Source organism: Rhinatrema bivittatum, chromosome 2 (assembly GCF_901001135.1).
Source record: "Rhinatrema bivittatum chromosome 2, aRhiBiv1.1, whole genome shotgun sequence".
Lineage (NCBI taxonomy): Eukaryota > Metazoa > Chordata > Amphibia > Gymnophiona > Rhinatrematidae > Rhinatrema > Rhinatrema bivittatum.
The window spans coordinates 657,365,857-657,380,879 of record NC_042616.1 but is presented as its reverse complement, the minus strand read 5'-3'; the positions used below and the strand labels follow the sequence as shown (position 1 = coordinate 657,380,879).

Below are 15,023 nucleotides of genomic sequence, written 5' to 3'. Positions count from 1 at the left end.
GCTGCCGCCGGCACGCGGCTTTGTCTGGAAACAGGTCTGAAGAATTTCTCCTTTAAATATTTAGATTTTTGTGAGTATAAGATTTCCTTTAATAGTTAAATCTCTCTCCTACTCTCTGAATACCCCCGTTAGGCAATTTCTTACTATAGTAGTTAATAGTTCTAGAGTTATACGAAGAAGATCCCTGAGTGAGTTTCCAAATTGAAAGTACTTATGCCACATTCAAAAGGAAAGCGAGGATTAGGGAGCTTGAGACTGGTATCCCTGCCTCGGACATCCTTCAACCAAAAATCGAGGGGTTCATGCTTCCGGTAGTGGCTACTACAACTCCGCGGCAATCCTTGGCATTCAATCCAGATGAGCAGCTGGAGTGTTCGCCGGACATACAAGTCACCTTAAGTCCCGGAGCCCCGTCCACCCCCCCCCCCGTTTCCCTCAGAAGTTCTATTCCCGGAATCCGGAGCAGTGGGGTTCATGAAGGGCTTAACACCGGGGGAAGGAATTTCAACTCCCTTTGTAGTAAAAGCCTCTACTCCTAGAGAGGAAAAAGGAATATCGGGGGAATTAAGAAGTTTTATTGAAAACTAAAGATCCGAGTTTAATTTACTTCGCCCAGCTATTCCTAAGCTTACTGAAGTCACAATGGACTCTATATGGACTGCAATAACGGTATTAGAAAAATCGGTGTACTCCCTGGTAGATATTACTTCTAACTTGGTGGGGAAAATTCAGCTTATGGAATCGAATATTTCCTTGAATACACAAAATATTGCTGAATTAGATCAGAAAGTTACTATCTTGCAAAATAATCAAGTACAACTGATTAAATCTGATAGATACAACAAAGAAAATTGGAAAATATAGAAAATTCCATTAGATATTTAAATCTTCGTATTCTTAATTCCCCATTACTTGAAAAGGTATCACTTTTAGAAATGTTTAAAAAGTATTTATTGGAAGTATTAACAATTCCTAATGAGCCTACATTAGCTAAAGTATATAAGATTAAGATGGTTTCGACAGTATCTAAGGAATGTGTACCTGAACCAGAGCTAGACTTAACACAATTCCTAGAAACATCCATGGAAGCAAAGATTAATAAGAGAGGAACTTTGTTTATACAATGTGTATTTGCACAAGATAGAGAAATGATACTTAAAAGCTTTTTTTTCGCAACAGGAAGCTGCCTTTTCTGGGTCAGTCCATATGGGTCTTTCCAGATATTACACGTTCCACGAAGGAAAAAGTTTCTTCTGATGCGAGAAGAAGTAGTTGGTATGGGAGCAAAGTTTAGTCTTAGGTTCCCATGCCAATGTGTAGTAAATAGGCAGGGTGTTAAAAATGTATACTTTGAACCTGATCAATTATGTAACTTTTTAGACTCTAGATCCTTGGTGAATTCAAGTTAGAACTATCTTGATTACGGTGTAATTAAGTGATATGTAACACTAATTTATCTAGCTCTATTATTTTCTATCATGTTATTATTTTAAATTCTTTCATCACTCAGGTTAGGAATTGTCTTTCGTTTCATTAATATTACATAGTAATTTTTGCAGTTTGATTTAGTTTGATTTGTAATAGAATTTGTTTCTTGTGCCATGTAATTGTGATATAATGTGAAATTGAGGAAACTGCAAAATTCAATTGTATTTTTCAAAAAATATACCTGTATTGATGGTTAAAATTCTATAACTATGTGCGCTCTACGGCCTGCGCCCAACCAAACACTGCGCGTAATGATGTACGTGTAACAACGTGCGCGTAACACGGAAGTGAACAGGCAGGTAAAATGGCGGGCCGCCACGAAGGCCGACCCCGCTGATCCTCGTCCTCCGGAGACCCAAGAAAGATGTACGCTTTACCTGGTCTTTGGCGCTTCCCGGTTGTGACCCGGGCGGTCTCCGGCCGCGGGGGGAGAGGGTAAGTACCTTCACCGCCACGCTCTAGGAAGTGCACCCGCTGCCTCTAAGCCACGCCCGAGCCCTTCTCACTCGGGGGGCTAAGTCCTCACCACGCACGGGTCGGGACCGAGCCCTTCTCACCCGGGGGCTAGGTCCCTGCCGCGATTCGGCCACCGGACCGAGGCTCTCACCTCCGAGGGACCACGGAAATCGCCTCGGGAATCTCAACTGGGGGAGGGACCGTAGGGTATCACCGCAGGAGTGCGGGGCTCGACCAAATGGAAGTCTTCAAGAATTTAGTCGAGTAGAATTTGGATGAACGCTCAGCGAGCGTTGTAAGCTCCAAACTGCTTTGGAGACGGAAATTACTGAATTGCTGCACTTCCTGTGGGGGTATATGTACCCGTGCTGACGTCAGATCCGTCTCCAACTGCTAGCATGAGCATGCTATATCCCATTTGTTTTGAGTCCATCTGCTACATGCTAGGAAAAGAGGATTTTTGACTTAAGAGAGCTGTTTGTTTTCTAGACCTGCTCCCAGTTCAGGAGGGCAATCGCCCCTGCGTGAGGGGATTGGGACCTGCATGGCCTTGCATCCCAGTTAATACTGGGGATTGTGGTTGCCCAGAGATTTTGAGAAGATTTTTCTTTACCTGGGAAAAGAGGGCGTTTTTCCACCACTACCTTCCTACCTACTTTGGAGAAGAGATTTTCCCTATTTTCCAACACTCGGAAGGGACAGTGACTCAGCAGCTGAAGATGGAGAAAGAGTTTGAGGCAGCTGGGGGTTGTCATTCTCCTTTGTATTCTTATGGTTTTTTTCTATTTTGGCTTGGATCCTATTTTTTAAATTTCAATAAATTTATTATTTGAATACTAATCTCAGTGTCCTGCTTGCTTCTGTTCAAGATGACAAGGAGCGAGGATACCAATTTCTGAGACTGACTGAAACTGAGAGTCAGTTGTGGAGTGAATTCCCACCTATACACCTAGGGTCCTGGAGGCAAGTCGTTCCCCCATGCCTGTGAAAACCTGGCACCCCAGGGGCTAACTGTGCATGAGTATGGAGAGAGTGAGAGGTCCAGGACATTGAGACTGGCCCTGGGGATTGTAGCCCCTTAATTCTGAACCAAAGAGGGGGATACACTAAAGCTGCATCAAAGTCTAGGTTCTAGACAATTAAACATGTAAACTGACTAAGTCCTTCATAACTGCAGACAGATACTTGAGGTGGAGGCCTGGGCGGCCACGTCTTGGGTTCGGCGGGCCGAAGGAGGCTCCCACAGACAAAGCAGACCGGGTGGTGAGTGGAGATCCCGGGGCACGACCCGGGATCACAACATGTCCATGTACTTTTTTTTTTTTTTTTTTTAACTTACACACATAGGGATGAATTTTAAAAGCGCTGCCACACTAAAAGGCCCATAAACGCGAGCACGTGGGCCACGTATGAGCAACACAGATTTTAAAAGCCGCTAATTACGTGCATATATGTAAATGCTTGCACTAAAAAAAGGGGGTGGAAAGGGGTGTGGCATGGGCATTCCAGTGCAGGGCCCAACAGTTATGCATGTAATCCGTATTTTAAAAACCAGCCACCACAGTATGCGGCAGGCTGTTAGCTACATATGTTTACTTCTGCTCTCTTTTTAGGCCTAAATCGACTGGGGTCTAGGTCCAACTGGAGGGGAGTGCAGGGCAGGCTGAAGAACCAGAGGGTCTGGATGACCTCATGACGGACTGGGCAAACTGATGGACTCATTGGTAAAACTGGGAGTGTCCTTCACACGATCATGTCATAATGCCTCTGTATCGCTCCATGGTGAGACCGCACCTTGAATACTGTGTACAATTCTGGTCGCCGCATCTCAAAAAAGATATAATTGCGATGGAGAAGGTACAGAGAAGGGCTACCAAAATGATAAGGGGAATGGAACAACTCCCCTATGAGGAAAGACTAAAGAGGTTAAGACTTTTCAGCTTGGAGAAGAGACGACTGAGGGGGGATATGATAGAGGTGTTTAAAATCATGAGAGGTCTGCTTGCCTGATCGCAAGGAGCACCCGGAGAGCTCCGAGATTCCCCAGCTGATTCCATTTTGCCTGCCTGCCTGCCAGCCCCGACGTCATCGGGAGGGGACGAGGAGACGCAATAAGAGCGGCATCTAGGAGGTAGAGAGTGCTTGCCTGATCGCAAGGAGCACACGGAGAGCTCCGAGATTCCCCAGCTGATTCCGTTTTGCCTGCCTGCCTGCCAGCCCCGACGTCATCGGGAGGGGACGAGGAGACGCAATAAGAGCGGCGTCTAGGAGGTAGAGAGTGCTTGCCTGATCGCAAGGAGCACCCGGAGAGCTCCGAGATTCCCCAGCTGATTCCGTTTTGCCTGCCTGCCTGCCAGCCCCGACGTCATCGGGAGGGGACGAGGAGACGCAATAAGAGCGGCGTCTAGGAGGTAGAGAGTGCTTGCCTGATCGCAAGGAGCACCCGGAGAGCTCCGAGATTCCCCAGCTGATTCCGTTTTGCCTGCCTGCCAGCCCCGACGTCATCGGGAGGGGACGAGGAGACGCAATAAGAGCGGCGTCTAGGAGGTAGAGAGTGCTTGCCTGATCGCAAGGAGCACCCGGAGAGCTCCGAGATTCCCCAGCTGATTCCGTTTTGCCTGCCTGCCTGCCAGCCCCGACGTCATCGGGAGGGGACGAGGAGACGCAATAAGAGCGGCGTCTAGGAGGTAGAGAGTGCTTGCCTGATCGCAAGGAGCACCCGGAGAGCTCCGAGATTCCCCAGCTGATTCCGTTTTGCCTGCCTGCCTGCCAGCCCCGACGTCATCGGGAGGGGACGAGGAGACGCAATAAGAGCGGCGTTTAGGAGGTAGAGAGTGCTTGCCTGATCGCAAGGAGCACCCGGAGAGCTCCGAGATTCCCTAGCTGATTCCGTTTTGCCTGCCTGCCTGCCAGCCCCGACGTCATCGGGAGGGGACGAGGAGACGCAATAAGAGCGGCGTCTAGGAGGTAGAGAGTGCTTGCCTGATCGCAAGGAGCACCCGGAGAGCTCCGAGATTCCCCAGCTGATTCCGTTTTGCCTGCCTGCCAGCCCCGACGTCATCGGGAGGGGACGAGGAGACGCAATAAGAACGACGCCTCCTAGGCGCGCCTAAGGGGCGCGCGTGGCTTTGCTTGGCTTCGCTTGGATAAGCGAGGATCGAGGGGGAACTCTGCATCAGGCATCGCCACAGAGGCAAGTAAAAATTTGCATTGTTTTTGGGAGACGAACAGTTTGCTGAATTTGAACTGATTTTGCTAAATATGCCTCCAAAACGGAAGGGGAAAATAAGGGTGTTCCCCTCACTTCCCCCTCCATCTCCTATTCAGCAAGAGATAGTTCGATTCCTAAAAGTTCCTGTCTCACCAGTAGCTAAGGACTCCGCTGACTTGAGCTTTATGGGAGAGCAGCCCAAGTCCTTGGAAGAAGCTTCACTGAGCCCCAATCTAGATGTACCCCCAGGTTTCAGGGCGGCTGAAGGCCTCATGGGTGGCTCATCGGGGGTACTCAATTCGTTTGAGTCAGGGACCCCGAATGTGAATATCGGAGGAGAAAATGGAATAGTACCTGAGGGAAACGACTTGACCTCGGGGAACAACCAAAATGAGTCACTGAAGCGCCCTGCGGTGGTCACGCTGGAATTATTATGGGACATGATTGCAAAGATGTCAATGGACATAAAAGGACTAGAGAAAAAGGTTGATATAGCAACAGGGAAAAATCAACAGGATTTAGTACAAGTCCGAGATTGTCTTAAAAATTCAGAAATAAGGATTAAGGCGTTAGAAGGAGGGAAAAAATTTAGAATTTCAATCGATTGTAGCAAGAGACAGAGATGCTTTGCATAGACGACTTGAAGCTTTTGAAAACAATAATAAGCGATTAAACCTGCGCCTGCTTAACTTTCCTAGAATAGCGGGGCAGGTACCGATGGAAACATTGAGGTTGTTCTTAATGCAAACATTATCATTTTCGGAAAATGATTTTCCTATGATTAGCTATTGCTACTTTTTACCAAAAAAAACTCCAAACTTGGACACTGAGGAGATGCCCTTTCAGGGTAATCTCACGAATTTCTTAGAGAGCACTGACAATCAAATAATAGATAGGGGATTGCTATTAGTTGCTTTTACAAATTTACTGGATTTAAACAAAGTTATGAAAAAATATTTTAGCATATACCCCATCACATTCCAGGAAAGTTGGGTAAAGATTTTTCCTGATTTATCTGTTACTACACAGATTAGAAGAAGAGAGTTCTTGACTTTTAGACAGGAATTAGTGTCAATGGGATTTGTATTTAACCTTAGATATCCCTGTAAATGTATTGTAAAAAAACAACAGGATGTTTATATATTCTTTAGTCCAGAACATTTGAAAATATTTGTTGAACAGAAAAGAGCAGCCGTGTTACCAACATAATCCAGTAAAAGAAATATAAACAGGATTACAATGCAATGATTAGGATAATATTAATCTTTTTTTGAAATCTCCCTTGAAATTGCCATGCCTCTGTTTTCTTAGATAAATGTGGTAAGACTTTCTTTGATTGGATCATAATTAGACCATTATATGTTTCTTATAAAGAGAACTTCTGTATTTTGTATCATGATGATTTGAAATTATGGAAAGATTAGATATTTTTGTCGTCTAATTTTTTGAAAATCAATAAAAAATTATCAATACTAAAATCATGAGAGGTCTAGAACGGGTAGATGTTCTTATGTTCTTATGTTTTAAAGTCCGCTTCCTTATGCGTGTTAAAGTCGACAAATGCTTAAGGAAGATATGTGATTAACGTTTGCTTGAATAACTGCATAAAATTAGTACACGTGTGCAGTAGGCATATTTTAAATCATGTGCCTACTTGTGTGCATGATTTAAAAATCCAGTGTATGACCACTCGAGTGCCAATACATGTGCTTATTTTAAAATTATCCGTTATGAACTAGTGATTTTCACATGGAATGCTGGTATCTAAAACATATAAATAAATAAATTAAATTAATCCTGATAACTTTCTCTTACTGGTTAATTTATGCATGTAAACTCTGTGGCACAAGAAAAATATGTGGACTCGGATGAGGGTAGAGAGGCCATATTGCTGAATCCATTATAGTTGACATATGTGCCTATTTTTCTGAAGCCATAGAACTTATACACATAAGGCTGGATTTTAAAAGGACTGCACGCGTAAATCCCTGGGCTTTACACACATGGATGGGCCCGACCATGCGCATAAAGCCTGGACCGTGCACAAGTGCCAGGCCTTTTCAAAGGGGCGGGCCATGACAGCACCATCGTACACTGTCCTCTGGTGCGCGCAACTTACTTCAGCTCCAGACCTAAAGTAAGTTGTAGAACAAAAAAGAAAGATAGATCAGTAGGGTTTAGGGGGTGGGGAGGAGAGGAGAGGAGAGGGGAAGAGGGAGGGAGTTTAGGTAGGGGTGTAGGGACTGGGAAGGAACTGGGAAGGCCTGATTGTGCCACTGCGCGGAAATTGCAAAGGTTCACCCCCCTTGTGTGCATCGCCTGCACATGTGCGTGCACGCACTGGCGCACAAGTTATAAAATTGGCACATCCATGTTATAAAATCTACCCCATAATTTTCCTAGTAACGAAAGGCTAAGCATGTAAATTGAAGGACAAGCACAGAAATCAGTGTTGATATAAGGCCCTTGTCAGCATTTCCTGTAAAGAAAGCCTAAAAAACACACACACAAACATTTTCCCTCAGTGCTGACAATGGCTTGAACTTTTTGTGAAAATGTGTTTGCATTGCCTTGCCCATGCTTTTCAGTGGCTAACACAGTAGAAAGACACAAAACATGAGCATGCCCACAGCTAACTACACTCCATGGTTAATAAGTGACTGACCAATTAAAAAAAATAATAAACCACCGATGCACAAACACACATCTGACCACTTCACCTGCAATTAATGGCTTCAGAAGCATGGTCACGGTTTTTCCCTTTCCAATGGGCGCATTGACATAATCAAGGAACTCAGACTCTGGACTGCATGAATACAAGTTAGCAGCTTTGCAGGTGTCAATCACGGAACCTCCACCAACAGCAACATAGGCGTCAAACCTTCCCTTCCTGGCAAAGTCTACTGCGTCCTTGAAACTATCGAGGAAAGAAAACCTGTTTTATTAATTGTGGTGAAGGGACTAGGATCGGTCAGAAACACATATCTAACATGTCCAGTGGAGAAGAATAGTGACAGACTAAGGCCTGGATTCACCTTCTATGGCAGAATGGTGAAACCTGCGAAAATGGGGGCGGACCTGCGAAAGTCGGCAGCCTTCGCACCACTGCGGTGTCTTCGCTGCAGGCTTTTGCACCGAATAGCGCCACCGTGAAAGGTGGTGCTATTCGGCACGCTACTGGTGACGTTAAGGATATTAACCTTATCGCCGCCAGCGAAGACATCGCTGAGTCCGCCCCCTCGCCACCCCGACTCCTCCCCTTGCCGCCCCCATTCTCCCCCGACTCCACCCCCAGCATGCTATCGCAAGCGAAAAGGGACACGATAAGCCTTTGAAAATGACCCCCTAAGTTTCTACATTAGCAGCATATGGCACAGTAGGTTTTACCTTTTGTCGGTCGGTTCAACTCTGACAGTGTCAAACATTTTGAAGTTCACACTGTTCTTGACTAGGGAGTTCAAAACAGCTTTCACAGGAGGGAGATGACTCAGGTTCTTATCTGTCATCACACAAACATTTTTGGCACCCATATTCTGTAGGTCCTGTGATGAAAACAATAGAACAATAAAATCAGAACACTTCACTATTATTTAATTGACGTGTGTAAAATCACGCAGTTACAGCTGAACTAAAGCCAGCCCCACTATATTTCAATTGCATTCACAGTGAATGTTTTTATATGTAAAAGAAAGATAAAATTCATAACAGTAACCTCACAGATATAATTTTTTATAATCCAATAAGCCAATATAGAGAAATATTGGAGTGCAATCTGTATCATACATAAGAACATAAGTACCTTGCTGGGTCAGACCTAGGTCCATCAAGTGCAGCATCCTACCTCTGACAGTGACCAGAAGATCCCCAATAATTGATCTATTTCTTGTATCTCACTCCCAGGGATAAACACTGGCTTTCCCAAGTCTACCTGGCTAATAATTGACCATGGACTTTTCTTTCAGGAACTTGTCCCACTCTCTTTTGAACCCCACTATGTTAGTTGCCTTGACCATATGCTCTAGCAACAGATTCCATAGCTTGATAGTGCACTGGGTGAAAAAATATTTCCAACAATTTTTTCAAATCTGCCTGTTGCTAGTTTCATTGAATGTCCCCCTAGTCCTAGTGTTATTTGAAAGAGTAAATAACCGTTCCCTATTTACCTGTTCCACCCAACTTATGATTTTAGACAGAGGCAAAGAATTAATTTAATTTTACTGCTATTTCCTTGTCCCCTCAGTCATTTAGTGGCCCAAATGACTCCCTTAGACTTTTTGCTTCGAATGTGCTTGAAAAATGGTTAATATGTCCGTGCAAGAAGGGACTGTACAAGCGGTATTAAAAAAAAAAAAAAAAGGTGAGAGTAAGGCCTGTTCAAAAAGACACAAAATTGGCCCCTGGTTTAATTACAAATCATAGGCCTGTTGCTAATCTCTTTACAATAGAAAAGAATATCAGAGAATGTGTGTTTAAGCAATTGGACGAGTTTCTTCTGCATAACCATTTATTCGATCATAGTTTGGTTTTTGGGCACATCATGGGACAGAGACTCTTCTCTTGTTTTTATCAGATTTTCTTCTTAGTAAACTAGATGGTAGGCAAACAGGAGTTTTAGTGCAACTTGACCTCATCACAGCTTTTGATATTTTAGATCTTGAGATTTTAATTTCGCACTTAATTTCTTTTGGGATGGGTGGTTCAGAAGTTTTATGGTTTTGGTCTTTTCTCTCAAAAAGGGAACAGTGGGTGCAATTGGGTAAGGAGTGTTCTGACTGGGCAGCCACCACTTGTGGAAATGAAATGAACATAATACTCCATATGAGGCCTCACCAAGGACCGATACAAAGGGACTATCACTTCCTTTTTCTTACTGGTTATTCCTCTCTCTATGCAGCCCAGCATTCTTCTGCCTTTAGCTATTGCCTTGTCACATTGCCTCGCCATCTACAGATCGTTAGACACTATCACCCCAAGGACCCTCTCTTGCTCCATGCTCAACAGCCCTTGACCCCCCAAGATGTACAATTCTTTTGGATTACCACACCCCAGATGCATGACTCTGCACTTCTTGGCATTGAATCCCAGCTGCCATATCTTTGACCACCGTTCAAACTTCCTTAAATCACGTCTCATTCTCTCTGCTCCTTCTGGTGTGTTCACTCTGTTGCAGATCTTAGTATCATCTGCAAAAAAACAAACATTACCTTCTATCCTTTCCACAATGTCACTCACAAAGATATTGAACAGAATTGGTCCCAACATCGATCCTCGCGGCACTCCACTTAACACTGCTCTCTCTTCAGAGTAGGTTCCATTTAACATCACACGCTGTCTTCTATCCGTCAACCAGTTTATAATCCAGGTCACCACCTTGGCGCTCACTCCCAAGCTTCTCATTTTATTCACAAGCCTCTATGTGGGACCGTATCAAATGCTTTGCTGAAATCCAAGTAAATCACATCGAGCACTCTTCCTTGATCCAATTCCTTAGTCACCCAATCAAAAAAGTCAATCAGATTTGTCTGACAGGACCTTCCTCTGGTGAATCCATGCTGCTTCTGATCCAGTAATTCTTCTGACTGTAGATAGTTCACTATTCTTTCCTTCAGCAGTCTCCATTACTCTTCCCACTACCAAGCTGAGGCTAACCAGCCTGTAGTTTCTAGCCTCCTCTCTGCTCCCACTGTTGTGAAGTGGGACCATCACTGCTCTTCTCCAATCAATCAGCACCACACCCTTTTCTAGGGATATATTGAACAGGTCGTGCAGCGAACCCACCAGCACATCTCTGAGCTCCCTCAGTATCCTGGGATGACTTCATCAGGTCCCATGACTTTGTCCACTTTCAATTTTCCTAGCTCTTCCCATACATTCTCTTCTGTAAATGGAGTTTTGTCTGTTCTACCCCCCTCCATTTTTTTGTTAACTAGTAACGGTCCTTCTCCAGGGTCTTCTTTAGTGAACACCAAACTGAAGTATTTGTTTAATATTTCTGCCATTTCTTCATCTCCCTCCACACATTGATCCTTTTCACCTTTCAATTTCACTATACTACTTTGGGCCTTTCTCTGATGTATCTGAAAAATGTTTTGTCACCTCACTTTACCTCTTTGGCAATCCTTTCTTCTGCATGACTTTTGCTTTCTTGATTACTTTCTTCATCTCCCTCAGTTTCACCAGATATTCTTCCTTCTGCTCCTCCTTTGGGATCCTTTATATTTCTTGAATGCTATTCTTTTTGTTTTTATTTTATCAGCCACCTCCTTTGAGAACCAGATAGGTTTCTTATTTCTCTTGCTTTTGTTTACTTTTCTAACATATAGATTAGTTGCCTTTGTAATTGCTCCTTTTAGTTTGGCCCACTGTTTCTTCACCTCTCTCATTTTCTCCCAGTCTTCTAGTTCTCCCTCCAGGTACTTCCCCATTTCAACAAAGTCCATATTTTTGAAATGCAAAACTCAGGTCTTCGTGTGACTTCTCCATATCCTATTTGCAATATCAAACCATACCATTTGATGATCACTGTTGCTGAGGTAGGCATCCACCTGGACATTGGAGACATTATCCCCATCAGTGAGCACTAAATCGAGTAATGCTCCCTCCCGCGTGGGTTCCATTACCATTCGTTTGAACATAGCCCCTTGCAGGGCATCCACTATCTCTCTACTTCTGTTAGATTCCACAGTCTTCGTCCGTGACATTCAGTTCTACATACCATGCACCATTTCCATTGAAAATACAATACGAACACTGGCATCACACATGAAGGCTATTCAACATGAATTATCCAATATTAGACTATCTCTAAACACTAAAAAAACTGAAATAATTTTGTTAAGAAGAAATCTCCACAGACACTTGACCTGGGTAACTTCAATATCACACCCTCAGACCAAGTGCAGGACTTAGAAGTACAGATTGACGAGAACCTAACTATGGAAAAACACAAACAAATTAATCAAATCAGGCTATGCTACACTGCAATTACTACATAGACTGAAACCTTTGCTGACTCATGCAGACTTCTGTACAGTCCTACAAATCCTTATCTTTTTAAACAAACTACTGCAACTCTTTTCTACTCGGAGCATCTAAAGGTCATTAAAAAACTACAATTACTATACAATGCTGCAGCAAGACTCCTAACAGGATCCAGGAAATTTGATCACATCTTGCAATCACTGATAGCTCTGCACTGGCTACTGATACAATCACGAATCCATTACAAAGTCTTGACATTAATACACTCCTCCCTCCATTTGGACAACACTGGCCTGGTAGGGGTGGCACTACAACCATATAAGCCGCAGAGATCACTAAGATCTCATAATAAAGGATTACTAGCTGTGTCATCATTTCAGAACATACACCTGTGAAAAATAAGAGACCATAAGTTCTCCATAGCTGGCGTTATACTTTGGAAATCTCTACCTGAGACTCTAGGTCTGACTACTGAAACAAAGAAATTCAGATGTGATCTCAAAACATGGTTATTTCAAAATGCTTATTTATCATCTAACTTAACATTCCGAAATCATTACGTGCAACTACATGGACAAACTCAATATGAACCTATCTAAAGAACTCATCACCTCTTTCTTTCCAACCCATCCCAAATAAATGTATCAGAAACATCTTTGCTAAACTCCCTTCTTTACATCCCTCCAGCACCTTTTGTTATAATTGCTCCCTCACCCCTGCTACCCCATCCCTTCATATCTCTCCTTTACCTGGTCACCTCAATGTATGTGTCTTTTGCCTAAATGATGTCTTATGCCTAAATTGTATGAAATATGAACACATCAAGTGAATGTAATTGGTTCCTATATTTATGTCATGATGTAAACCATTGTGATCTTCACTTGGAACGACAGTATATAAAATGGCTAAATAAATAGTTCTTCCATTTGATTCAGAGGCCTGTAAACTACTCCAGTAAAAATGGATGCACCATCATCTTTTTTTAGGACGGCTCCATCTTCCTTGCAGCTCAGATGCTTGGATATTGTATTTGACATAAAGAGCTAGTCCTCTCCCTTTTCTTTCCTCTTTGTCCTTCCTTAACAAGTTATAGCCCGGTATGGCCATATCCCAATCATTGAGATTCTGTGAACCATGTCTCTGACAGCAACAATGTCCAAGTCCGCCTCCACCATTAGGGCTTTCAGGTCTGGGATTTTATTGCCCAGACTATGAGCATTTGTGCTCATACCTCTCCAGCTTTTCTTGTTCAGGTTACTGCTTTTCTTGGACTTGCTTTGTGTCTTATTCAGTTGACTTTTGTTATCCTCTTCACCCATTTCTTTTGTATTTGTATTTGGGGAGGTGACATTCTAATTTCCTTCTGCCACACTCGTCATCTAGTTTAAATGCCTTATGGCATAGGATTTGAATTTATCTCTTAGGATCCTTTTTCCTGCCACAGACAGTGTAACACAATCCAAAGGGATTTAATCAAAAATTTCTCTATTAATCAATAACACACATAAAGAAAGTACAATCTTTACAAATTCAATGTTTATATTTATTCAAACCAAATGTACATAAACATCTATCTAGACATTTAAAATCTAACTAACTCATACGTCTCTCATACATACTACATTCATACTAATTAAAAAACAAATAGCATATATCAATATTTATAAATATTGTGACAGATTTTTACATTCAATTTCTATAACACATTTATTTTATTTTATATGTATTCTCTTTCTTGCTTCTCACGCCTTTATGTTTTTCCCATATATTATATTCCTATATCATTTGGGTTTCACATCACATATCTGGCCCAACAAAGATATTTCCATTTCACCCTCTCACGGGGGCTTCCTCAGGGACTAACCCAAAATTATGATATCGATAATATTTCTTCAACTCTTATCCTCATACAAAAAGGTCAGATTTTCAAATGGATACGCGTGTACCCCCCGAAAACCTGCCCCAAGCTCCCCCTGCGCGCGCCGAGCCTATATTGAATAGGCTCGGCGGCGAGCGCAAGCCCCGGGACGCGCGTAAGTCCCGGGGCTTTCCTGGGGGGCGTGTCGGGGCGGCGCGTCATCCGGGGCGGGGCTGCAGGCGTGGTTCCGGCCTGGGGGCGTGGCCAAGGCCTCCGAAATTGCTTCCGGGCCGGGGAATCGCACACTGGCGGCCGGCCAGTGTGCATATTTATAATAAAGGTGTGGGGGGGGGTTAGATAGGGCTGGGGGGTGGGTTAGGTAGGGGAAGGGAGAGGAAGGTGGGGGGAGGCGGAAGGAAAGTTCCCTCTGAGACCGCTCTGATTTCGGAGTGGCCTCAGAGGGAACGGGAAGCGTGCGCAGGGCTCGGTGCACGCAAGGTGCAGAAACGTTCACCCCCTTGCGTGCACCGACCCCAGATTTTAAAAGATACGTGCGGCTACGTGCGTATCTATTAAAATCCGGCATACTCTTGTTTGCGCCAGGTGCGGGAACAAAAGTACGCGCTCGTGTATTTTTTTTAAATTTGCCCCAAAGCGTAACCTTACAAACTCCAATCCTTCACTTCAAGTCTCTCATATATGATTTTTTCTTGCTACAGCAATCTGCAAATTTTCATAACGTCCATTTCTTCAATAAATTTAATCCATTATTTTTTACCGGACATGTGGTGGGTGGGTAGAGAGGTAGGGTGGGAGGGAATTAAACAGTTAACAATTGTCCATGGCTATTCACCAGACTCTGCATCTGCTATTGAGTTTGTACAGCCCCTCCCCCAGACAAGCTGACTACCTAGAAAAATAGAGAGATTACAGGCTTGCACTACAGAAATGCAGAAGAATATCACCAAGAACGCAGTCTAAAATATGTACCTTGCATTGGCTCCCAATTGAAATGCAGGTGCAGTTTAA

General features: G+C 43.6%; 1 protein-coding gene across 3 annotated transcripts in view; it reads right to left on the bottom strand.

Moving 5' to 3' along the window:
* The window catches only part of ADHFE1 (alcohol dehydrogenase iron containing 1), a 144,339-nt gene that overhangs the window by 97,153 nt on the left and 32,163 nt on the right, over positions 1–15,023 (bottom strand). For all 3 annotated transcript variants that reach the window (XM_029591399.1, XM_029591401.1, XM_029591400.1), the window contains exons 5-6: positions 8,543–8,697; positions 7,876–8,072 (exon numbers count right to left, since the gene is read on the bottom strand). In XM_029591399.1, the coding sequence (XP_029447259.1) occupies positions 7,876–8,072; positions 8,543–8,697 (352 nt within the window). The remainder of the gene's footprint in view (positions 1–7,875; positions 8,073–8,542; positions 8,698–15,023) is intronic.